This window comes from Syngnathus floridae, chromosome 5 (assembly GCF_059516105.1).
Source record: "Syngnathus floridae isolate MCC-2025c chromosome 5, RoL_Sflo_1.0, whole genome shotgun sequence".
Taxonomy (NCBI): Eukaryota; Metazoa; Chordata; class Actinopteri; order Syngnathiformes; family Syngnathidae; genus Syngnathus; species Syngnathus floridae.
In genome coordinates this window covers 6,785,069-6,812,221 of record NC_142417.1, presented here as the reverse complement: position 1 = coordinate 6,812,221, position 27,153 = coordinate 6,785,069, and the positions used below count along the sequence as shown (strand labels likewise).

Sequence of the window (27,153 nt, the reverse complement as noted above, 5' to 3'; positions counted from 1 at the left end):
TTTTTTTTTTTCCATTTCTGTTGCTCGCTAAAGGCACTGTGATCTTTCTGCTGTCCTGAGGAACACAAGGCCCAGATCCATCATCTTGGCATTTTTTTTATCCAGCATTTCCCTACGCTTTCAATAGACCAGCATTCATATGCAATAAAGTTTTACCTCCTATTGAAGCTTCAAGCCGGGCAATTTTACTCCAGTTGACAGGCGCGGCTGACACACTTTGTCGTGAAAAAGTGTGAATATTTCTCTGCGGCAAGAATCAACGAAGGATTTATTTTTGATAGTTTAAGGATTTTACGAGCAACTGTAAAAATGCATTTGCGGCATTACTCAAAATTATAGCCACTCTCGAATCTCCCCCCTCCTTTTTCCCCTGGAGGTGACATCGTCTCTACGCCCCCATTGTGATCAATGATCGGATAACCGAGATGTGTTGCATCGAACTGCCCTCAGATACGAAGCTGCCGGCAACAGCTGGCATATAGTGCCGCAAGTAACAGTAAAGCAGACACACTGTGCTATAACTCTGGATTAAAGGCCACGGCAAGACAGGCCTGTCCCTGCTCACCCATTCCCCTAACTAATGGAGGAGTCCACAGAACCCATTGCAAGAAGTGATGGATGGATCCATTGTGCAGCGTAGGGGACACGGCTGCTCTTCATGCGTATCCTCAGCTTTCTGTGTGTGTGTGTGTGTTTGTGTGGAACCTTGAGGCTGAGGGTAATTTCATCTGTCTGTGCAAAGCCAGACGCTTTAATGGGCGTGGGACCTCTGCGAAACAAAGTGCTGCGAAAAGCTATGCTGTAATATTTTCCTCTTCCCTCACGTTGCGCGAAGCCTCGGGGAGAAAGCTGCGCTCCGAGTCCTCTGTACGATGCACGTCTTGCATTCTGTACTGAGGGGACGAAATCTGAGACATGAAGTTGTGATTTTATAGATGGCAATTAGTAATGGGCTCTTTTTATTTTTGCGGTGTAAGCATATGTAGTCACATGGCACGCATAGTCATTGTCATGCTTTTTTCATGTTGTATAATTAAAGCCGAGGAGTGTTTTACTCTAATCGCGCCCTTGGGAAAAAGAGCTATGAAGCGTGATTCTGCCACCACCATGCTTCAGTATCTATGGCATCCTTTAGTTGATGAGCAGTGTCTGTGCCAAACATACCTTTTAGAATTCACTTGGCTCCCTAGCAGAGTCACTGACCAGTGTGCCCCTCTCCCCATCAATTTTGGAATTTTGCTGCAAGAAATACCTGTGACACAAACATACCCGGGCCCGTGATCGTTTTTTTGTTCTTTTTAAAAATGTATGATATTGTGCGGAATCAGTGGGGTTAAAAAAATAGCAACACTAGATTAGGTAGTTAGGTTGTTAGGTAGGTGGATAGAAAATAACATCTGTATGACTGCAGACTGTTTCCATGGCAAAACGTAGCCTTTTTGCCACAGCATATCGGCTCCATGTTAGTCGGTGCAGCAGTTCCAACCATATTGCTTTGCTAATGTGCAGTTATGAGCTCAATATAACACCTAACTTTTATGATGATTTTTTTTTTTTTACGATTTCCTTCTATATTCTGGAGATGATGCGGCGCTTTCACAGTCTATCACCTCAGAACCTTGTTCTCTGGCGTTGCATAGCAAAGGAACAACATTCCCTTTATCACCTACCATTAGAAATGTGTTTTCCGCCTGAACCTTTTCACTGAGGCATCGGTGGAAGCCAAATGGGGGGGATCTTTCGTGCTGTGCGATGGCTGATTGTTTTGCATGCAAATGTGTACATGAAGGCAAGACTATGCGTGTCATGTTCAACGCTGACAAACTGATACGTGTCAAAGCCAGGTAAACTGAAATTTGACTTCCTAAAATGTGATTTATGTTTATTGCATGACCTGGCACAATTTACTACAACCTTATGTTCCAGGATGCTGTTTGACTTTGGATTTGTTAGAATTTTGACACCGTTTTCACAACATCAAACGATGGTGCAGTCAATAGTTTTATTTATTTTATTTATCTATTAATATATGTTTTTGTTTTTATTTTATTTTATATTGGAGCAGTCAATATTTTAAGCGAATTCAGAGATTTTTTGGTCTAAATGTCTAATGCATTGCACTTCACTGAAAATAACTGCTGAAGACATGTTTACAATGATGTTTTTCCTAATATTTATGAGAACTAATTACGTCTTCTCATAAATGAATACAATTAATTATTAATAGTATATTATAAGTGGATCTAACTAGCCCATGCAGCCATTGACACCTGAGTATGATATCGTGTGTTGTTATAGCTGCCTCCTTGATACCAACAGGAGATGCGTTCATTAGAAACATTTAAATTAAATAGATATGCAAAAGAGCGTGAAAGCACATAACCAATTCGCTTAGATCAGTGACATGAACAAACCCTAAAGTATGGCCCCCACACCGGCTCATAAATATCTTCTGATAATGGAGCGTGCCGCGAGTGACAAGCAGTCATTTAGGGCAGGCAGTCGTTTAACAGATGTGTTGTCCTGTCGCAGCATCTACGTGACTCGCCGGCAGAAACGGCGGCGGGCGACACAATCGGAGCAGACGGCCGGCTCGCCAGTCTGAGTGTTTGTAATGTTTGAAATCTATGCCGTAGCATCGCTACCAACACACACACACACACACACACACACACATATATATAATAAGCACATACGCATAAACTCACCGACATTCCTCTGGCATGACATCAGACCAGGAATGAATGGCACAGAATTGTTTTATTGTTAGGAGAGGACAGCTCAGCTATCACTGCTCTGCTGATATGGATCAAAAGTGACTTTACCCAAGTGTGTGTGTGTGTGTGTGGAAGGGGGGTCATGTCAGGTCTTGTTTTTTTTCTTCAGAAAGCCTACATAGGGCACGCTTGGCCTCATCAGTTTTTACTCGTGTAGATGCCGTCCATGTGATGCAAAGTGGAACTTCCACATGACAGCCACAAAAACTACAGTCTAACGTAACACCAATTTATGTCACTATGAAATATTTCTATTTAGAAAAAAACAGTGCAGCAGATGATCCTTTTTGTGATAGCTGCTATTTATTTCTAGACTTGACTGCGATACAATCTTTGTGATTGGGGCATCTCTCTGGGGACCCTGGTCTGGCCCCTGTGCTCATGTGATCTGGCCCTACATGGACTGGCATTTGGCCTGGCCCTGTGGGGGGGGGGGCACTGTCTGAGAAGTACAGAGCTGATCTGCAGCCAGCCTGGAATTCCAGACATTGGGAGTCAGACTTGTTAAAAAAAGGATGAAGGCTGGTAGGAGTTTGGTCAAATAGTCTCGAAAATAGCCCACTGACTTTGTCCAAGAAGGAAGGGGTGGGGAGGGGAGACAAAGTTTATTCCCGTCGGCTGACATTAGGAACAGGCGACCTTTCCGTTGATAGAAAAGAATAGACAACAACGTACTTTGTGCGAATGTCATCTTTCATGTGGCTTTTGTCCATCGCTGTACTTCCTTCCCCTCTCACTGAAAGGTTCATGTTTGCATGTTTGAATCTACAGTATTTCCTCCTGCAGTGGCCGAGGTTATTCTTATCTGGGCTAAAGTGTTATTTGGTGGGAAATATTCATATGTACCGGTGTATTTTTCCTGTAATCATATTTCTGGCTGAAATCTATCCATCAATTTTGAATTTAGTGATTAAAAAGGTGGATTACACATTGCTCGATCACCGGTCACCTCAACAAGTTCAACAAAGTTGCTCCTTCTTTTCCTTCTTTCTCTCTCACTCTCTCTCTCTTTTCATCTTTCTTGAATCGCCTGTCTGATATGGTCCTTTCAGAGCATCATTTTGTTTTCCTACCATCTCCCCAAAATCGCTCCCTATATTTCAAATTATCTTTGAATGTTATCTTTTTCTTTCTCACCCACTTGTTTACCCATACAGTATCCATACTGCGTGTTTATCAACATCATCATTTTCTCTCCCTGGGATGTTTTAGTAGTGTCCCTGCTATGAGTCGAGCTGAGGATGTCAATTACAGGACTATGATAGGGCTCCTCTTGCATTATGCATGGCAGTGTCCCGCTGGGGAATAAATGGCCTACAGCCAGGGATGATGGATGGAGGGATGAATAATGGATGGAGAGATGGAGGAACCTAACGCTATTGCAATCTGTGTCCCGCTAAATTGAAGACTTGCCCTGGCACACACCTGACGCTCAGGGCCGGCCGTCTCACCCAGGGTGAGTGGCGGTCGCCCCGTTGTCACATGAAAGGCCACGAGTGGGCTTTAATCAGTCTTTAAGACCCGTTTGGGTTATATGTACTACTTGAGGTATTTGCTTTGTTATCCAATCTTTAGACCACCTTTCAACTTGATTCACTTGGATTTGTAGGCCAGCAAACATTTTTCCATCACACCGCGATATATCGCACAGGTTTAATGCAGGAAATTCTAAAGTTTGGTTTTGAGAGTCCACAACTCGGTGACAGCTGGGATACGCAGGTAATTTTTTTGTAGTCTTGCCAGACATACATTTCAAAGGAATTATTAAATGGCATGAAAGTGCTTTGAAGGCTTACTTAATATTCACATCTATTGTGAACGCAGGTGTGCAAGTCTGCTTTTCTGCGTTTCTGCAAGTCCACCCATGCGGGTCGCCTCCACGGGTCCCCCGTGCCAACTATTGTCAGTCAGTGTACCAACGAACGTGAAAGATGCCGTTGTTTGGTGTCCCCGGCCGTGGTGGGATGACACCGTTTGTCACCGTGGTGATGGATTCCGCCTCCCTCCGAGGAGCGTGTGCAAACGGCGTCGCTGAAAGGCTGTCTTTGTGTTTTCACGCTCACTCACGCACATGTGCGCCGCCGGAACGGACAACAAAGGCATGCTTATCCAATCGGAGGGGAGTAAGATTAGGCTACAAAGACAGTCGTAAGGCGAATGTTAGCGTGCGCTGCTCCGGGGAGCGCCTTTGTTGGAGTAATCAGGAGAAACGTGGGATTACATTTGAGATGTATGCCCATAAGACCCTTTTGTATGATGTCGATATGTTGCTAAACAACAGAAGCTGCTTTCTATTTGATTAACTCTCCTCAGAGACACAACAGACAAGTCTTTCCAACATCAGCTTATGACGCTCTTAAATTGATTGTCAAGCAGATGCAATTTAGCCTCACTCGCTGTTTTTTCTTACTTGCTTTCAAGTTGACTTTGTTGCGGAAACAAAATGTAATCGCGCTTTCAGGATTCTGATGTAACCTTGATGACAACTACTAATTTACTAGTGTTCAATGTACTTAGTTAATAAATGTCCAATGATGGAGACAGAAAACATTGTTTTGAACGGAATTTGGTTCCGCTTCAGAGGTTCGAAAATCAGGAATGGTCTCATACTAAATGTGAGCCAAACATTTGATTTCATACCGATAGGAAATTTGAAAAGCTCATCCACCGCCATTTTACCCGGCTTACTCTAACACATAAATATGCTCATTGTAAAACTTTTGACGTGACACTTCTCGAAAGCACTTAAATACAAATTCTTCCATCCATGTCAGGTCAACAGCAGTTGGGACTTCTTAAGTTCCTGTGAGCATAACAAGCAGACCAAGACAAAGAGAATGCATTCATCTTCACCCCACCATCTTCCATTCTCCCCTAGCAGACTTGCCGGCCTCTCGCGCACAGTGGGCCTGGGAAACCCCCACCCACAGCCCCCGGGCTACTCGAAGACGCTTACGTAAGACACAAGCAAAGGATGTTCAGGAAATGTCTTCAGCCGTGACCTTGGCTTTGACGTTTTATCCCTCTTGTTCTGTCAGGGCGGTCTCATGGTTAAGTCACATGTGTCACGTGTTCCTGTGCTGAAATGTTTTGGAAGTGTGCTTTATTTTCTGTTGCTAACTATTTTGACCTTTTGAAACATCACATTTAATTGCGGTGTGATGCAATCGGCATCACTGCGAACGCTACACCGATCCACCACTCTATCCTTCCCTCAATCGTGAATAAGACCCCAAAATATTCAAACTCCTCCACTTGGGGCAAGATCTCATCTCGAACAAAATACATCAGTCTTCTCACCAGTTCATGCGCTGTCAAATATCATTATTATCATTTGTTTGCATTACTTGTTGCGCAATTCTTTTAACAAGAAGCCATCAAGAACGCACATCGGGCGAAATGATGAAATGAAAGTGTTGTTTAGCTCACATTTACTCACATTTGAATTTAATCACAAATAAGCTCCTTAATCCCTTCTTTGTTGAGCCATCACTTTCATCAGTGTTCTTAGTGGCTAATGAGGCAACTGTTATATCCAATGCTGTTTACAAAAAAAGATCCATATAAGCAAATTCAAGGACTGGATTCAATCGAATCGCTGTGAACATACAGCATCTTATCAGGATAAGTGCAAGCAGAGCCGGCGCATCCCTGTTTCTAAACTTGAACTTCTGAGGCACATCATCTGAACCCATATCATAAGTGAAACCACATGTTCGATAGCCGCCTGTCGTCAAATGAAATCGCGACAATCTCCGCAAACCAGTAAATCAGATACGGATGTGCAGTAATTACAGATCATTTTCTAAATATAAGCTTAGTGAGCCGAGTATTTTCCTTTGGGTCCGAAAAAGCTTAAAAGAGTCGGACTGTGATTTTTTTATACTATAATTTACAGCATTGCCTTGAAGTCGTGTCAAATAAAATCCTCTTAAAAGTGCTAATTTAATTTAATTGATTTTTCCCACTTGTGGTTGGTGATTGCGCTCCTGGGGAGATTGTGAAGGATTCAGCTGTTACATTTTGGCCGAACCGCTTGAAAACAAAATTGTTTTGTTGAACCTAATGACGGCTAAACTTTCTTTAACAGTAAGTGTGGAAAATCAGCTCAAAATGTCTCATCTGGAAATTTTGTGTCTTCTTTTTACATGTTAGCTTGTTTCTTCTGGAGCTACTGTGACGCTACTAAATTCCGGTGATGTCATATTGGTGTTCCCTCACAGTCACGTATTATTCGGTTTGTTTCATGTCAAATTCCAACTGGCTTTCCCTTACTACTTTGTGTGTGTCCTTTGTTTCCTCCAGCCCGCACATCATTTTCCTGTCTCAGAGTGTGTTGCGTGTCGGCAGCTCATTTCCGAGAGAAAACAGCCCGTCGTTGTGCGGGTCCAGGCTGTGCCACGAGATCGCCCACTCCTGGTTCGGTCTGCTCATCGGGGCCAGGGATTGGACGGAGGAATGGATCAGCGAGGGATTTGCCACTTACCTAGAGGACATTATCTGGGCCCGAGCACAGCAAGTACGGACCGGACCGCTCTTATTGTAGTTTACTGCCGCTATTATTTCATGTAACTTAATTGTCCCAGCGCTCCAGAAAGATCACGATAGCCGAGTTAAATTGCGATATTGGCGCTGTCTTGAGGAGAATGAGAAAATACATCATACGTCCGTGTTACTGCCATGGATTTTTTCGGGAGGACTGTTGGCTGCAAAGACAGGTGGTAAAATTACAAGCAGAAGGTTCCCATTATCGCCTGTGCTCTCGTGCAAACAACCCTTGCGCTAAATTCAAAAAGCCTCGCAGTCACATGATCAAAACATCAGCAGCTGAAGACAATATCCTCAGTGTATTCCCAAAGAGCCGGGGTCAAGGCGGGGTAAAGTCTGCCTATGTGTGGTCCGACTTGATCCAGACATTTTCCGACTTATTTGCAGCTTTGGTCCAGTCTTAAAATCAACGTGGTGGAGTGTTTGTGTTTTTCCTTGATATAATTCATTGACAGTGTTTTTTTTTCCCCCTTAGTTTGAGATGTCCTGTTTTGTTTGCGGTTCATGAACGCACATTACACACAGCCAAAAGTGGAAGTATGCTTTTGCTTCCCTCCCAAAGCAGCAACATAATTCCATGTAGTCTGTATTTCCTGACATTAATTATTGTCTCTAAATCCCAAAAGGTGACTTCAATGACTTTGATTGATTGTGTGCACATTTGTTTACCCATCTGCTAGTCCTTCATGTGTATTTACTCCTGCATATAACATGCCATTAACAAGTTTCTCCATGCAGCTCTCTGAGCCAGAAGCAGCAGAAGAGTCCAACTTGAAGGCGCTGCTGAGATGGCGAAGACTGTCCGACGAGTTGCAAAATTCCGGAGAGGAACTTCAGATTCTCAGGTTTGTCTCTCTGGCGGAATAAAGCTTCCCATAGCCCGCCCAACTTCCCATAGCTGATGTCAAACAACAAATGAGTTGCTAAGCCTTTGTCATACCTGTCCTGTACGTGAGCGTACTAAAAGCATTCCAGAGCTGCAGGTGTGGCAGGAGAGTGCAGCAAGTTATCTCGGTGAAGTGTAGCATTGTGTTCTTTGTGCGGCCAACACGAGGGACCACACGCACATGCCAACTCTTTGTAGAGCTTCATGACCCGCACCCTGTTTGTTGGAAATCACTGTGGCATCAGAAAACCTCTGACTGGAGTTAACTGTTTCAGGGTGGGAATATTGTAGCTACCCCGCAACTTTGTTTAACAAGCTTTCGCTGCGTATTCTGTTTTTGACATTTGCAATTATAATCAGCAATAGTGTGCATGTCAGCCTCTTATTTATTTTATTCTACTTCTGGTTGGCATTAACTTCAAATGTGTGATTTTTCAAATAATGTGCTGTCTGAGCATAATGAAAACAGCTAAGTACTCAATTTTACCCTCTGCTGAGCAGTGTTTCATTGAAAAGTGATCTCAGTCGCTTTTACACAGCCTGTTAAAGCTAGCAAGCGTTGGGCTTTTTTTGCGTGTCACTAAACGCGAGGGACAAAGTGTTTTGCTTTTGTCTGAATTTTCGGAGGGAGTGTCAGACATGTAAAAGAGGTTCATGTGATAAAGAGATTGGCGGGGTACAGGCGTGAAGCTCAACGCTCACGTCTCCATTCCTGTCTAATGGAAAGCTATGATACTGTCCAACGGGTATTTTATGAGTTGACATCATCTGATGGCAGGATGATGTGTAGCGCCCCTTCGCTTGGATCTGTGTGAAAGGCAAAGGTGGATAAATACCTTGTCTCTCTGACAAAGAGGCTCTAAATTCAACACGTCTTACCCTGCGTCTCACGGCTGGGATCGGCTCCAGCTCACCTGCTGCCCTAATGAGGACAAACGCGATGGATGAATGGGTTTGTTTGTGAGCCGAGCTATGCGACTGAAAGAGCGAAGGGTTAAACTTAGAGCTATCTGGCAGTCTTCATCAGGGAGCTCCCCTATGAGGGGGACGGACAGACACGCGGGTGATTAGCAGCATCAGGATTAGGTTTCTCTGCAGCTGACAGGCTTGAATAAACAACACCCCGAAAAAAACCAGCATCACGAATTCACTCACTCGTACTCGTCTTTCATCTAGTGTTCGTCACGGCTGATTGTCGGACAAAAGGTTCACCTATAGCTCTGCAGCCTTAGGCATGAATGGAGCACAAGGGTCACAAGAAGGTTGGAGAGAGACAACATGTCGCCCATTGATTTTGCTTCTAGTAGCGTCTTCTAGTAGCGTTCACTTTGTGCACATCACGGCGGCGTGGCAACAGGACACAAATACACACAGCAGCTATCACAATGCACAGAGGAAAGGTTGAAGAGAATGCCGCGAGGGGCAAAGAATAGGAAGCGCAGCGAGATAGGCGAGCAGTTCTACGCTCACAAAGGCTAAATGTCAGGTTGCGCTGTCCAAGTTCAGTGGGTCACCATCGACAGCAGCTCGTCCAGCGGCGGGCGGCCCGTGGCCCGTGTTTATCAGTGCCTTTCAGATGAGTTATATTTAGGGTGGCCCGGGCCAGACACCATTCTCCCTGCTGATTTACTGGGCTGCTGGGAGCCCTGCTCTACCTTATCCGGTTTCCACAGTCAACCCAGTGTAATTTGTCAGGATATGGCTTGCGGTGCTATAAACCTCTCGTGTGCGTGTGTGTGTGCGTGTGTCGGTGGGTGGGTGGGTGTGTGCCGGTGCGCGTGTGTCCCTTTGACATTAAGTCCTGTCAGTAATAGCTCCTTATTTCCTCCCGCGCTTTCCCTCGGTCGCTCAATCTCAGACACACCCAGGCAGGTAGGTGTATGCACACACACACACGCACACACACAAGAATGGACGCACACTCGCCCTCTCGCGCGCGCATATGGCCTACGAGGCAGATAAGAGAAGCATTTATTCTGAAATACACTGACCTATTGTGCAATTCTCCAAGGCAGCGAGCAGTGATTCCTCTTAAAGCTGCAATAAATCATCTCCGACAAAAGAGAGGCAGGGATTTACACGTCCGAACATGCCAGGTCTGGACAGTGGCAAGGGCGGAGATCCATTGTATAAGACGGCAGTGACGGTTAAATGTTTTTTTTTCCTCGCCGCGCTACTCCGCCAGTGTGTTTGGCGTGCATATCTTGTAGGAATACAATTTCTGTCATTGTATTTGTCCCATTCCTCAGTTGCTCTTTGGCTCGCTAATCCCCTGCCTGACACTCACTTTCCACATAAATTCCACTCACGCTGTATGATTTCCCAGGGATAGTGCATATCCTGCTGCCCGCCAAAAAAAAAAAAAAAAAGTCTGTTTCATCTTATCAGCAGTAGCAGATGCATTTTGACACGACGGGTATGAGAGTGGACAGACGGCAAGTCAAACCTATGATAAATGATTCAAACATCATGCAAATTATTTTAACGCCATTTTCCATTTTAGCGCATATGTTCACTTCTTCAACATTACTGAGTTTTTTGTTTTTTTTGTAAACCCAAATCAGGTCACTCGGTGTCATTTATATGACAGACGCAAACGCGTACATGGAGTCGAACGCCTACAGATGCATGATGAAAGTCCCTCGCAAGAGTTGTCCAGTCAAATTTAGAAATTCCAGGAAGCTGATGACTTCCTCCCTCAGTCCACCGAGCAAACCAAACATTCCTATCTATCTCCCATTCTCCATTTCTCCCAAGTCCTCCTCCGCTTGCCTCCTCAGAGTTAGTTGATTTCACGTGACTTAACCTTTCTGTTCATTGTGCTTGGTTGTGATTGGTTAAAAACGTTCATAATTGTAAATTTTTGATGATCATGTGATATTTAACTGGTGTCATGGCTGTGTATGTCCAAAAACAATCAGTAGGAGACCCATGCCCAACCAGTTTACTGGAGTTATGTTGTTGTTCAGTCTTGAAGCAGGAAGCATATTGCAGTCCTAATGAACAAAGTGATAAAATCCCATCTAATTTGCCGGCTAAACTGTTTGTACATTAAATCTGAATGGAAAAACAACAGATTAAATCAATGTAAAGATTTTATGCCGACCCTTGTGAGGCTAAGCGTTTCAGAAAATGGATGGATGGATGTTATATCACTTATGTTTTAAGACATAACGACTGCCAACCAAGGATAACATACTGGTGCAAATTAGTTGGCTGCCTTAGATGGATTGCAATAAATTTGTCAGTTGTTGCTTGTTGGGAAATTTCAACAATGGTGGCGTTGTGCAATGGAGTGGCTTATTTTAGAGGGGAACTAATTGGCTTGCCGAACAAATACTGTGTAAACAAAATCTAACCAGAACATCTTGTATCTTCAATTCAATCATCATAATTGATGTGTCATTAAAAAGACGAACAACTCATGCCCAAGTACTTGACTGAACAAATGGGTTGCAGAAGATATTGAAACGGATAGTAAATGGTTTCTGTAGTCTTTTTCGTTTGTCACAAATTCATTCAAAACATCTTTTTATTTCCAAATCAGAAATCAATCAACTCAATCCAGATGCCCAACCCCCTGAATTCGTGCTTCCTGTGCCGCAAGTGTGTGATTTTAGACACGTTTTTGGACTTCCGTGTCTGCCTGTGTGTTCATTTGACATCCCTGTCATGAGTTGGAAAAGTGGTAGCTGGTGATGAGGGGGCGTATTGATTGGTGGGCCAGGCGCCTGCCGTATCGATTTGTCAGCGGGGCCATCCTTCAAGGCCTTCCTATTGGCACACTGAGTTAATCTGCCCGGCCGGATCAATACGGGCTAACTGGAACTATCATTGCACAGCGTCCCACGTCACTCACCTGTTTGCCCGGGATTTATTGGGTTTGTAGGTGTTTGTTTATCTTTTTTACGGGGGTCCGAGGAATGATTTGTATCTGTGTAACAGAGAAGCCCGCCACTAGTTTCTCCCGTGCGTGCTCACCGAGTGGGTTTCTTGTGTTATATGTTCCTCTGGTGAGTCACCGGCAGTAAAATGCAAGCAGCGTTTTGCTATGAGATCATATAAACACTGAGTAGCGTGCTTTTATGAATTTGTAGGGTGCCTCGGGTAAATCGTGGTAGCAAGGTGTTAACCACTGAAAAGATGAGCTGAGTCGTTGAATTTAACGTTGCTGCTGACATTGTACTTTTACTCTGTGGAAACAGTGCGATTTATAAAACACACACTCATACATTCTGGAATATATCCCAGTCTTGCTATTGTTGTTTTGCTTCTTGTGTTAGATTTTATCGTGATGTGGATTGTTTGTCTGCTTTGTTTGTCCTTATGCAGACCCAACATGGACAAAACAGGTCAGGTCAGTGAATCTGGCTCCTCCACAGTAAGACATGCCCTCAACCCAGAAAAATCCTTCCTGCAAGTGCACTACCTCAAGGTGAGTCCATTGGAAAACCAGACAGTGATTGAAAAACTAAGCTGCACCACCAAAAATGACAGCAACAAGGTGTTGAATGCATATTGGGGGAAATCTATCTTTATTTTGTTGTCACACTTTTTTACGGTACTGGATTGCGTATCTTCCAAGTTTGACTGAGAGGTGAGTGAAGGAACTCTTGGCTCACACAGTGGATCAGTGGGTTAAGTGGTTCCAGCGTTCAATTTCTCGCTCAGCATCTGTGGAAAATGATTCATCGCAATGAGTGCTGCTGTTTCCAGCACAACTTAAAAAAGCTTACTCTCATGACAATTTACTCACATTTATGTAACGTGTAATGAATACTATAATTAGTAAGCTGAACCTTTTATTATTTCAATTCAACATTAATGAACATGATGTTATTGTGGCTTTACCCTGATTCTCAAGCCTGAACCACTTTTTTGATTAAAACAAAACAAATACTTGTCAACTAATATATCTCCAAAGAAGCCTTGCATCTCCACTTTTCAGTAAAAAAGGAAGAAACTTAGTATTTTTTGTTGAACCTCTAACATGTATTGTCATAGAAAAAAAAACAATTTTCAACACCTTAGATTGGACAATGATTTGTTTTTTCTTTTTAAAGCCAACATAGGGACTGACTAAAAAAAATAAATTGGCCAATTTTAGATGTAGGAGGTTTTACTGCTGAAAAATGTTGCCTACATTCTGTATTGCACTGTATTGGTGGAATGATTTGCAACCCCTGGACATTAAAACATGGATCATACTTAAGGTTTCCTAGGAACCAATGTTGGTCCACAAACCACATTTTTAGAACCATTACTGTTTTTTTGTTATGTTTGCAAATGTTTGTGAATGGACTCAACATTGTCTTTGTAGTTTACTAAGGGTTTAATCACTGCGGTATTTTATTATTTTTTGTTTGTCGCATTTCCTCAGACATTGGTAATCGCTATAATATTCCTTGCCCTTTACTGTGTCCCTCCATCTTATTTTAAACTGCAGTTTCACTCGACACCATAGCAGTAATATTGTTTGATATTTCTTCAAAAATCTAGTTGACCAAAATCAGACGTCTGCTCATTATACACCTCCCTCCTAATACACATCTGCAGTCGAGTGAATAAATAACCCCAAACACTGCTTGCATAACTATTAGAAGAACATGTTGAATCATTCCAGTGTGTACATTCCTGATAAATAAATGTTATTTGCTTGACCCATCCCTTATAGGGTTACTTCCTCCTCATGTTCTTGGCCAGTCAAGTGGGAGAGCAGCACTTTATTCACTTCTTCAGATTATTTGTGAAGAAATACCACGGGCAACTCATTCTATCTCAGGTGAGCCCTAATTTCCACTCGATGGCATTAATTGGGAATCTCCATGGTGGCTCGCAGTTTCCTCCGCGCTTGTTAATCAAATCTCAGCTCCGATTTGAACCGTTTAATGTGACCCGTCCTCCCAGGCGCTGTGTTATTTCCATAAATTAATTGGATGCTGATGCGTTCTAAGCTTGACTGCCACTGTGTTACAATATTTTTTTCTCCCCCCCCAAAATTGATGACCGTACATCAGCTTAGCGACGTGTGTTTATTCTACTGGTGTCTGAGCAACCACACCTGTGTGAATGGCTCTGTGTGTACGTGAGATAGATTCCACCTGGCTGCTGTTGTTTTCTTGATAAGTAATGGGACTAATGTAAACACGTTGGCATCCAACACCTAAGGTCTTACACAATCTCTTACACACCTCCCCTAATGTGTCCATTTCTATCGATCATTGTTTGACAGGACTTCCTGCAAATGCTGCTTTCTACCTTTCCTGACCTTGCGAGGTATGTACTCCACATCAAGTGCTTATGGCCGATGCTTACTTTCATGAATAATTGACTCAGAGACACAAGGCTTTATGTGTCTGGGCTGGGCTTATGTACTCGTTGGCACAGTTCTGGCATTAACGGGATATGTATGTCCTCATGGGATATAAGTAGGTCACACCTGAACATTGTCTATTTGCCAAATATTTTCAAACACAAAATGGGAATGGGGTTACTTCCCCGGACCCCAATGGATTAAAGTATATCATCATATGATCGGCATGATCAAAAATACATACATGTATGGGAGCCAGCACATTGACCTAGATAGGATGAGTGCCTCACAGTTCTGAGGTTCCGTGTTTGGAACTCAGCTTGCATGTTTCCATCGAACTTGCATGTGTTTTCTCTGGGAACTCTGTTTGCATTCCAAAAACATGCATGTTGGGTTTGGCAAAGATTCCAGTGATGTGAATGTGAGTATGGTTGTTTGTCTACATGTGCAGTTCAATGAATTTAAATAGCATAGAATAGCTCATTTATTTTAGGAGTTATGTAATGGTAATGACGTAATATTTTCATGACTTGACAGAGTGAATTGGTGTTATCCTACGCATAATCATCATTACCCAAAAATAAACAAATTGTGAAATATTTCACACTTTGCAGTGACTTTCCATAATGAGTTTCACGTTTTGAATCAAACTACTGACATGAATTACATTTTCCCAAAATATCGTAGTATATTGCGATAAAGCCACATATGTGCTCTGCGTTTCTTCAAAGTCGGCAGGGATGAAATGGATTTATGATTAGAAAACAGACATGGATATTTTACAAGTCAATTTTACAATTCTTTACAAGTCACTTTCACAAATCAATAAGCAGCAGTATAGGCGGTCAACTTGTCTGCCTCGCAATTGTGAGGTTTGAGATTTAACTCTTGATTTGAATGTGCCCTTCCTGTGTCAAATTTGCATGTTGTTCTTCTGCTGCGTGATTTTTCGCAGAGTACTTGCTCTTGCTCCCACTTTCCACAAATATGCATTCTATGGCAATTGAAGAATTGTCTGTGTGTGAATGTGTGGCCAGTGATTGACTGATGACCAGTCCAGGGTGTCCCCCTTTGTCCCCTTGGCCAAAGTCAGCTGGGTTAGCCTGAGGACAAGCGCTCCACAATGAGTGCATTGTAGAATAAATCAAAAGTGCTTTTCCAAGAAAATGTGTCCCTGCATGATGATCAATAAAATAGCTGGCAGAGTTGTATTTTTGGTGACCCGATTGGGTCTTTGGCTGTCACTCAAAACACTGAGCATCCTCCAAATGGGTGCATTTTCAAATCGTTCACGTATTGGGGCATATGTGTGTCTGCCATGCATTGTCTTGAGTAACTTGTTATGATTTGGAGCAGAACTTAGTGTCAGGGGAGTCTGGCCGGATTTGGCCTTGATTCTCATCGATTCCGCTCAGTGAAGGCCGGGCCCCAACATCAATCCTTGTAAGCACAAGTCTCATCCACTCCAGTATTAACTGAAGTGTAAAAGGACAAGCGCTCCTCCCGCTCTCCTCCTCTCTAATTTTCAACCTCCTCTCCGGTGCTGGCTTAATCACTCAATTCTCTATTTCTCATGATTGCCTCATTAACCTCTCCCACTGCCCGTCTCACGCTTCCTCGTCTGGCCCCGTTCACTTGCGTTCGTCTGCTCGTGGCGCTCGCCTCTCCGGCCTTCAGCACCATTCTGTCTGCTGTCTGCGTTGTTGTTTTTTTTGTCCTTCCCTCCCGTGTGCCTGCCTGACTAGGAGAGATTGATTGAATTAAACAGAGAGGAAGTTGGCGGTGGTCAATATTTGGGTCTGATGCCTCTTCCAGTAAACAGCCCACTACAAGAGCTACACTGGGCGATGTGAGTGGGCACTTGCCGCATTCATCTTACAGACGGTCCCCACGGTGTACGCCAGTAAACCGTCCAAACATAAAAAATAAAGAGCGAAGCATTAAAGGAGGTGGAGGAAAACACACACATTAAAATAAGTCACTGATTACTACTGAGAATGCAGTCAGTCTATTCAAAAGAGGAGGTGATTAACAGAGGCAATCGCTGTTTATGTACAACATGAAAACAACTGGCTGCTCTCATCGGGGCCATTTTTCATCATCCAGTTCCGATACCGGTACCGGTATTCATTGTTGACATTTTGCAGATATTTTCAACACTTACACGATTTCCTCAACAGTAGACCAGGGCATTTTTTTTAGCATTCGGTATTTTTTTTTATCCATGGACAGAGGAAGCCTTTAGATAAATTCTTGTGTCGGGATAGACATGCTAATCTATGTTCGTGTTGCATTAAACATGGAATTTGTAACTGCCTTAGATTAGTGTTTTATTTTTTTCTTCTAAATTTCCATTGATAATGCAATGTGGAGCCAATTGTTCCCCCATACTCATAAGTATCTACTTTTAATGTTTTTAACACAAAAGAGTGCATCTCTTCTAGTATTTTTTTTTTCGCCCTTTCACCACTCGCATACATCCATGAAAATACTTCAAAGAACACTCAGCCGCTAGTTAAGCTAACCCCTAGCCTGCAATTACGAGCCACCGCGGCCACTGCTGGCGTCAGAGATGATGGAACAGCGCAAGTTCCGTGCCAGGCTATCGCACGAGTTCTCTCACCCCTACTGAGCATAACCATCAGGGACATTTTTAAGAAATGTTTAGCAGGAGTCCTAAATAACTAACAGCATGGCCGCTCAGAGCGACAGCCTCGAAACATGTGCTGCTCACATGGGCTGGCCATTAAACGTGGACTGGTGAAAATTTGTGACAACATGAGCTTGCCAGAGTCTGACTGTTAAACAGTTCAATCTTGCTGGTGTGAGAAATTTATACTCTGTAGCATAAATAAAATGAGTATCGTTTTTTTTTTTTTTTCCTCTTTACAAAAATGTCAAAAACTAAAGCAACGATGAGGTACGGCAGCGTGACTTCCAAATGTCATTTTTGACCCTTGAACTTCAGATGTCTGCTCGATAGATGAGCTTGAATGGAATTTCACCTTTCGAGATGACTACTAGCACATAATGGCTAACAAAAATGCTTTGGAATGACTCAGCCAGAGCCCTGACCTAAATCTAACGACCTGATAAGATGCATCGCATTCTGACACATTCTTGCAAGGAACATTGCTTCAATTTTATTTGAGCAGGTTATGATTAGCACTTTGTTAAATAAAACTTTAACATTATCTCATTCTTACAGTACGCTTGTTTTTTATTTTTTTTCAACTCCAAAGGTTTAACATAAAAGTTTAATTAGAAATGTTATTTCACGACTTCACTGACACATTAATGTGCCATAAATGAGTCAGCCTAGCCAAGTGTGGAATTCCCCTCAAGCCCAGACTCGGAATAATGATGTGGAAATATGTTGTGTTTACCATGATCCTTTGTGTGTACTTTGTATATGTGCAGAATGACAAACACTCTCGGAATGTCTGCACGCACGTTTCTGTTTATTAAGCATCAGGGTCTCAGAGTGTGTGCTGCGACTTTTTCAGCCGCACGCGCCTTCTGTTTACTCTCCCGGCATACATTGAAATTGACTTGATTGTCTTGACATGCCTCTCTGGGTGTGCCCTACGTTTTGTTTAAGGTGTTGGCGCCAACCCCGAATCTGCTGTTAACATATTCCCACAGCCTTGACTTCATTGGGTATTTTGGGCAATAATATTCATAATAATTGGGAAAATACTAACACTCGTGCCGTTGTGTTTTAGAAAAGATCTAACTCTCGACACCATTTATGCCGACTGGCTGGATCGACCAGGAATTCCCAAGGTGAGGTTTTTTTTTTTTTCTTCTTTCTTAATTCTTCATTTTAGTATTAACATCAACTCTTAAATGGATTGGCTAGACTGTGTCTGCAGCACACATGTAATGTTTCACTGTCATCTCACATAAATCACTCTACTTATATGTTCTTGCTCCTTCCAATTATATGGCACGCAGCAGCGAGTCACATGCCTCTTATTAAGCATGTATTGCGATGCACGGCAAATACATGCCAAGGCCAACAATCTCAAGACTGAAGTGAACAGGATTTTTTTAAATAATCCACTATGGTTGTTATTGTTCTTACACTTGCTATTTGCATTGTAAAAAAAGTTTTTGTTTAGTCAGTTATGACAAGAGACGTGACAAGACAAGGAGGATGCAGGAGAAAAAGTCATAATTGACAAGAGCCACGATAAAATTGAAGTGAGAACACGTGAAAAGGTTGACAAAATGAGCCACAAAGACTCCAAATGGCACGTGAATGATTAAAAGTAGATAATAATGAAATACAAAAGGAGGAGAGTAGCAGAAAAGGCCACAATTACAATAAAAGAGAATGCCAAAATTGTTGGCGTCTGTCATCTGAGGTTCACAGAGTTGTTATGGATTAAGTAAAAAAAAATAATGTAATATAACAGCACCACATGGGAATTGTTTTTGGTCCTTTCAATCGTCAGATGCAGCAGATCACATGCTTCTCATTAAGCATTCATAGCGATGCATGCACTGAACAGGAAGCATGATTATAAATACAATTATAACAGCGGGAACTTTCCAAAAACAGCAGAAAAAGACACGAAATTAACAACAGTTGTAACAAAATGTCCTGATGAAAAACAAGTGTAATGAGGACGAAGCAAGTCAAAAATATCTAGAGAGTTAAAAGTGAGAGGAAATTGAAATGTTGAAGAAAATGATCCGAGAAGACCCTAGTGACCTAAAATAAGGAGGGACTCTGTTTCAATAGGTCACCTATTGATTTGGCAATAGGTTTATCATTTTTATTGTGGTGAGCTTTATTGTCTTCGAGGCAGAATTTTCAACATGGCTCTTGCATTGCATCTCATTTGATTGCACCAAATGAAGTGTGCAGTGTGTTATTATTTGAAGTAATCCTAAACCTCTTTTATTACGATTTCAATGGGCAATTCGTGTTTCGGTTCCCTTTTATTTGCTATTTGATGGCCACTTTGTGTCTACTGCGGGCTGTGACATCATCACGCATGTGGTGAATATTGCACATATCAATCATCCTTGTCGGCAAATCAACACGGGAGCGACGGGCTCCATTCATTAACAACAAATGAAGTCACACGTAGTTCCATTGGACTGTCATAAATCACAGTGTCTGTGGTCTAATTCACAAAAATTTGGAGGGATGACTGACGATTGCGCTAATGAAGCACATCTTTTACATGAGCGACGACTCTTAAAGATGACGCGTGATTATTCATCAATAAGCGTCATTTTTGGCTTTGTCAGTTCCATAATCAATCCTCGTTCGCCGCATGTCGATTGTCCTTTTTCCCCTTCATGATGACTCATCTTAATCAGCAGTGTATGTGTTACCGTCTGGCTGGGAGCTTTCATTTTGATGATGTAACAGGAGCCTTCAGGTTCGGAGGGGTGGGAGCTTGTTTCTGACAGAGTAGGGAGCAGACTTGTGTTTTGTCGTACCCGATTGGCCCGCAGCAGAGGCCTTTTTTCTTGCATTTGATGTGCCAGTCACCGCCTAATCAGATCAGCCTCATCGATCCAAACCTTTTACAAATGCACGCGCTTGTGTATGCCGTGTACGCGGGACACAAACATGCTTCAAAAAGGAAAGAAAAGGTTCTCTGACTTTGTGGTGTTTGCCCTGCGTCCGCGGGGCTCTCGGCGGAGGCTTGAGTTGCGGAAAGGCAGGCAATATTAAACAATGACATTTAGCTGTCCCGCAGCTACAGAACCAGAATGGAAAGACAAGTTGCGGCTTATTTTGGACACATCAACAGATGACTCAGCAGTCTCTTTGGGAGGATGCATGTAGGCTGAGCTACTTTGTTTAAATAAAGATATGGCCCACGATTTTACAAGAGCGGCCCCTTCAGCCAACGTTAACCGCTCCATATTTGTATTTTTATCTTACAGTATCACTGGTTGATGTAACAAAAATAGCTTTCGAAGTTTGAATGGATCTGGCATATGGACAAATGGGATTCCAACAATAATGACGTGAATCTTATTTGCAACACTGGAAATATTTAGCCTCAAACAAGCCTCGTTTTATAGATGAAAAAAAAAAAAATCAGGTGAAAGTGAGGTGAGCACGATGAGATGATGGTGAATCCAGATAATATTGATTGACTGGAAGAGACACTACACGGACAGGGGTGTCGGGGGGACTCGCAGCGAGGTAGACAAAAAGTCTTGCTATTTGTGGAATGGCAGCGCGGATCAAGGCTGCAAAAAGAGCTATGTGTGCTATCCCGTTACACAATGCCAATTTACTGCCTCAGCACTCACTGGCTTCTCCGCAGCCCACTCTGACAACTTCCTCTGAGCCGCTCTCCATCTTTGCCTGCCACGCTATTTCTGCTGGAGTAGCTTTGTGTCATACACACTGAGGCATGCGCTCGTAGTATTTGGACTTTGTATGTGGCCAATGGAGAAGATACTACAGGCTGGATCGTGACTGGCCCTTTGTGGAAACGTGGAAGGGAAGAGAGGGGGGGGTGTCCTGCATTATAATTTTGTTTTCATTTCCTAAATATTGTATATGTCCATGAGTATTTTTTTTTCCTCAATGAAGTTGCAACCAAATTGGATTAAATTTACGAAAATATTTGAATTTCAAATGAAAAATCTCAACATCAAAGCCCATCCAGTTCATCGGACTAATTTTTTGTTTATTGAACACGATACAGTCCTCGTTTTAAATAACGATCACAGCCGTTCACTTAGTGATTTTTGCGGGTTTGAGTCTTGGAGGTCCGTGCTGTGAGTGCTCCTTTTGTCTATTGATGTGGGGTCCGCATCACTCTGGCATCAGACCTGCTGAAAGCCTTTAATAAGGTTAGAAAGTAAGTGGTGTGTGTGTTTGTACTTGGTTATGTGTGCGTGCGTGTGTAGCATGATGCGATCGTTCCTTCTGATGTTAGATATCGCCTTTCATCCACTTCCTCCTCCAAAGAGTCAAGTCGCGAGTTTCCGTCCAAGAAGCGAGTGATTGCACTCCCACCTCTCCTCCCTCCCCTTCCTGCTCTCTCTCTCTCTCTTTCTCTCTCTGCACAGCATTCCACTCTGTCCCGATCACTCACGGCTCTTCTCCTCCTCTGTCGTCCAGTGGCTGCACGAAAGGAGCGCCGTGTGGTCTGAGGCGACGCTCGTGAAGGAAGTCAAGGAGGAGGTAAGTCTTTATTTTCCCTTTGTCTTCCACTTTCAACTATTTCCTATTCCTGGCACTCTCAGCCACTGTTTGTCTGTTTTGCAATCTTGTGTTTCTTCATGTTTGATAGCATCTTTCATCTTCACATCTGTTTTTTTTTCTTTCCCCCGTCTCCCAGTGCCCGTCGCTTGTACATCTGTTGCTTTTCTGTCCGTGCCTCCTATCACATTCCGCAAAAAGCGTCCGTACAGTTCCCAAATACCCCCCCCCCCCCCCCCCCCTTCTCCTGTTAAGTTCACCATTTGTGGCAGATACTTGAGAATGACTCCCTCTGAAGCCGCAGCAAAAAGTGCACATTTTGGACTGTGTAATGCAGCTCCGTTTTGCGGGCGCTCCAGGGCTGCACTTTCACTATTAACTCTTTTGTCTCAGTCGTCTGTTTGTCTGGGTTATATATGGAGCGTGACGGAGCGCTGAGAGGTTGGAATTAATGTGTTTGTCTGCAAAAAAAAAAAAGAGAGCAAGTGAGAAGGAGAATGAAAGAGAGATTGTGCACTGTATGTTAAGTTAAGGCTAGTGTGGCTCACTGAGCAACTCTCTCAAATAAATCCCAGTGTGACTTTCCACTCCAGCGACGTCACACACAGGTTAAGTGCATTCACTGTCTCCCTCGCCGCTCACTTTTTTTTTTACCCCCCCCCTGTTCTCATAGCTCACTCAACACTACTTTTTGGTGTTTTTTTTCTTCCACCTCATTACGCCCCTCATTTCCCTCCTCCTTCTCTTTGCTCCCCCCCTCCTCCTCCTCCGCCACCCACCCGCCTCATTTTTTTTCCCGCAGGTTGCAAAATGGATTCTCCTCAGTCATCAGGCGAAGGGCAGAAAGCGGAAGCGATCAGAGCCCAAGGTGAACTACAAAGAGGTAAGCGGCAATTGACTTAACATTAACACAACTTTTACTTGGCTCTTTTGCATTCTTTTTTTTTTCTTCCCCAAATCACAAAATGTCGCGTATGTTTGTGTCGGGGCTCGTAGGATAGACACACTTGCCTGTTGATGTGGTGTACCCTCTGCCCACATATTTAACCTCTTAAGCACTTGTATACATCACATGCCACTCAGTCTGCATGCGGTCATGGTCAGTGTGTGTGTGTATGAGAAAGGAGGGGGAGGGAAGAGTGGACGCAATTTGGCCATGACATTCTGCCAGTGAAGGTCTGTCTCATTCGCTGCAGTACTTGTCACATTGGCCTGTAGATCACCCACTAAAATAGTACCGAGCTCCCAAAAAACAACACTCATACAAGTACGTGTGTGTGGCGTTAATTAGGTATCCCCAGGGACAGCTAATCCCTTCCACCCACTAATTGACACACAAACACACGCACATACGCCTGCATCATTAATGGACGCACACTGATCCAAGAGCCACGCAGGGGGCCGGGAGTCATTAGCCAGAGTAGCGCGCCGTTTATATATCGCCCTCCGTGTGCTTCTGGACTGTATGAAGCACTTGACAAACCATTTTTTTATTTATTTATTATTTTGTGCAGGAGTAAGGGCATTTAATATGATACAGTGGATCCTCTTAAGTCAGCAAAAATATGCCCCATAAGTCACACAGACCTCTGAATTTTGAAAACTGCTGTCATGCACCAGCTCACGCGAGGCCTGGCATACATTGAGAATATCAAAGGACGTGCCTGCTTTGTCTTTTTTACACTTGATTGAAAGAAAGGGGTTTTCAGACAACGGCGAGAGAGAAGAACATACGGAAGGGAAATTATGTGGACTCGAGGAGAAAGACACAAAGTGTACACGCATACACATTTTTAACGTCTTAAGCAATTTTTCCAAATGTGGGAGACATCACAAAGTGCGTGCTTGCTTTTCTCATTGTCTGTAATAGTTTAGATCTGGAATTTCCAACTCGTATGCCATAGGAAATGATCCAATTGGTATAAAAGTTATGTATTTGCTGTAAACAATGTATTCTTTGTTCAACTATCTATGCCACTGACATATTGTGACAGTCAATTAAGTGCTATTCCACTAGATGGCAGAATTTACACACATCAACCAGCGTATCCAATTTTGCCAACAGTGAGATTTTTTTTAATGTAAAACGTGTGCCTTGACGCACACATTGTTTTGAAAGACTGTACTTGCTCCTGGGACATCCAGGGAACATTTGCTCAACTTTGCTAAATGGGGAAATTTGTTTTCATTCTGTACACACACCAGCAGTGGGCTCTGCATGGCGGGAATTTACACCGTTTATATTTACAGTAATCTTCGTGTGTGGTGGAATAATTCTCCCTCACCTAGCAAAGCCCTCTAACCTTTGCTTATATACTGCTAGAAAATAGAAAGAAAAGGAAAAGCAAAAGCTGGGCCAAATGTTAACACTGGCGCTTTTCTGGTTATAATTTCACAAATGGAAAATGCTCAAATTTAGACCGATTTTGTGTTTAGCTTGCTGTACTCATGTCAAGGTAGCATGTTTTAGTATTAGCATGAGCTAAAGTGACTTGCATGACAAATTAGACACGTGAGAAGTCTAGTATTGATTTTACATCTTCATAACAGTTTTCAGCTTATTTTTACACTTAGCAGTTTGGAATGTTAGTGAGAACACGAGCTTCTGTAATGTCGACAGTTTGACTCTTGAACAGACTGTTTGCTTTTCATTTTATCCTATGGGAAATCATTGTTTCCAAGCAGCGTCCCATAACATATTGTGTCGAACTTTAGAGGTACCACTTTATATAGCTTGCAACGTATTGTTATGTGTCTATTTAAAACTTAGTTGTACGTACACGTAGCTGCAATTCACAGCATACTCAAGCCCGGACAAGAATTTTTTTGGGAAAGATCTAGATTAGTACACTCTTTTCCTTTTTTTTTTTTTTTCCATTCAGGGGCCTGCATATGCCTGTAGAGCGCCCCTCTTTTCAAGCGCCTGAAACTACCGTCTGGTATATTTACAAGGCGCACACCCGTGCACAAACACTTACTTCCAAAAGTGGCAGCAAAAGGACCTCTTCCTGTCGGAGGTGGAGAGCGGGGAAGATGGAGTGAAGGGAGGGTGCCATAATCCACCTCATGAAAGAATGGCCAATTGCTGTCCACTTGGCCGTACACAATAGTGAGAGAGAGGGAGGGGACGAGTGCCTGGACGGATAGAGGGAGGGGGAGGTCAGCGTTTGAAGTTACACCATAAAAGCCATGCTGAAAGGAAACACGAAGTGACCCCTCTACCGCCACCTTTTTTTTTTTTTTTTTTAAACCTCCCCTTTGCATTCAACCCTCTCCCCTGCATCCAGGCACGCTCCTCCCTTTGTTGATGTGTGTGCAGATTGCCCCATGGATGGACCAGGTGTACTTTATAGTACTCCTTCATGTACTTCAAACGCTAATAGTCCAATTTCACCTCGGCCCCCTCCTCTGTGCATCTCTCTCCACCAGCCTGTTGTTTGAATATTATTGACAGCAGAAAGGAGGTAGCAAAGGGCCATGAAGATAAGTGCGAATAGATCCCTGTTTCCTCAAACCTGATTGATCCAAGGCACATATTTATATTGGAGAAAATCTTGTGACACATTGAACAAAGGCTTCACACAAGTTGAACACAAAGCTCTGCTGTGCGAACGGCAACAGGTTGATGCACAGGCTAATTGTACCTTCTGCCATCTAGTGGGAGACGTCTTCATTGTTCTGCCTGCCTGTCGCTATGCTGGCATTAAAAGGCAAACAAAGGTACATTATTTATAGTCGAAAGAACAATTGGACTAATTAGGTGGAATTGGGTTATTTCCCGTGGCACAGTTCGTAAAGGCACGTGTAATTTTGGTGTGATTCTGACTTCACTACTTTGTTGTTGTAAGTTAATAAGAGACTATTGCGCAGTCTGACGAATACAAATTCGGATTATGTTGCCATAGGAACTAAATTCTGTCGTTAACCGAGGACCTTCTGTATACTTAAAGAATCCATTGAGGGAAATTAAGGAGGTGGTTGTTACGACTTGACTGGAAACTGTATGAAAGGTTTAGCACTATACGATGTTCGGGGAAATGTTTCACCATACATTTTTTTTTTTTAGAAAGTCCTCTGAGGGCCATTCAGAACTTACCCGCTATGAAAAAATACGACGCAATGAACAAATGTTCTATATTTTATGATATCGTGGGTTGCACTGTTTTGGCTATTTTAACAGTGGCTCCGCTGAGGTTTTGTTTGTTTTTGAATTGCATGGCTGGCCGGATCAAAGACTCTCGCAGGCCAGGCCGTATATGGGCTGGAGGTTCCCCAGCCCTCATAAAAATCGGAGCTGTTTCAATTATGTACCTCAAAATGTATATTCAGCTATTTGGTTTTGTGCAAAATTGTGCAAATTCCATACAGGAATTGACACGTTTTTATACTCTTCAATGTCTAACGGAGGGCCGGGACTGTGCAAAAGTTTTGTTGGTTGCAGTTGCAGTTTTGGTATCTTGAGTATCTCAGAATTGGAAGTAAACTAATTGAAGAATGCAGTGATGTCAGAGGTCAAGAGTGTCGAGAAAGAGAAAAGCTTGAGGGAGGTGGAGCGTCTGTAGCTCGGACGGCATTTCGGGCTAATGACCTGATGGATGATTAGGGAATACAACACACAAGCGCTCACACACTCTTAAGTCAAGCGATAGAAAGAGCCAGACACCCCCTGCTGAGCCGCCAGTTCTGGTCATTCCAATAAAGTCCGAGTTTATGAGCAACTTCCCCTTTGCCATCGTACGTGTTTCTGCCGTAATGTTATTGATTGTTACGCCTAACCTCCGTTACTTTTCGTAGACAGGTATAACGAGCGTACGCACATGTAGCCAACATACATGTGTCCGGTGTGCTGAGAAGTCTATAGCGGAATATTAGTCATGGCCGTGTGGTAATGGGCCTCATTTTGCTCTCATTTTCCTCTGTGGTCGACATAATGAGGCCGCCGTCTGCCCCTCTTGGTCAGAACAGGAAACCTCCAAGCGGCAAATGGCTGGGAACGCCTAATAGGACTTTTCTGGCATTGATAAGGTGTCTTTAAAAATAGCACTTGCAAGATGGAAAATTGATCAAATTGTTCACCTGGACTTCCTTGCGGGCCTTTTGACTACTCACACGATCATCTGAATTGATTAAATTTAGCATGCCTGCAGCGTTTCTGCGTCTTTTCCCTCCATTGAGCTTTATGGTCCACAACTATTAATGACTTGTGGGAGTTCTGTTGTACATATCTTGAGTAGAACGCAAACGAACACTTCGACTTTTGTGTAAATGTGCAGGTTTGCACAGTATTTAAACAATATTTCCTCTCATGCTTCCTCCAAATAAACACATCCGAGAGATAATCTTAGATTCTTGACATTCCTTCCGACAATTGAGTCAACCATTGCGTTTGTCAGGTTTTTCTACACTATTTTTGTCGTCCATGGTAAAATAAGAACGTGCA

General features: G+C 43.0%; 1 protein-coding gene across 7 annotated transcripts in view; it reads left to right on the top strand.

Moving 5' to 3' along the window:
- Positions 1-27,153, top strand: part of aopep (aminopeptidase O (putative)) — a 57,827-nt gene that overhangs the window by 9,503 nt on the left and 21,171 nt on the right. For 5 of the 7 annotated variants that reach the window (XM_088376023.1, XM_088376025.1, XM_088376021.1 and 2 more), the window contains 9 exons: positions 5,659-5,733; positions 7,083-7,296; positions 8,064-8,170; positions 12,544-12,646; positions 13,886-13,993; positions 14,444-14,487; positions 18,250-18,310; positions 21,633-21,695; positions 22,516-22,596. In XM_088376023.1, coding sequence (XP_088232149.1) covers positions 5,659-5,733; positions 7,083-7,296; positions 8,064-8,170; positions 12,544-12,646; positions 13,886-13,993; positions 14,444-14,487; positions 18,250-18,310; positions 21,633-21,695; positions 22,516-22,596 — 856 coding nt within the window. Of the gene's footprint in view, positions 1-5,658; positions 5,734-7,082; positions 7,297-8,063; positions 8,171-12,543; positions 12,647-13,885; positions 13,994-14,443; positions 14,488-18,249; positions 18,311-21,632; positions 21,696-21,852; positions 22,486-22,515; positions 22,597-27,153 lie in introns of those variants that run through there. The other 2 variants (XM_088376028.1, XM_088376024.1) reach the window with 2 other exon arrangements.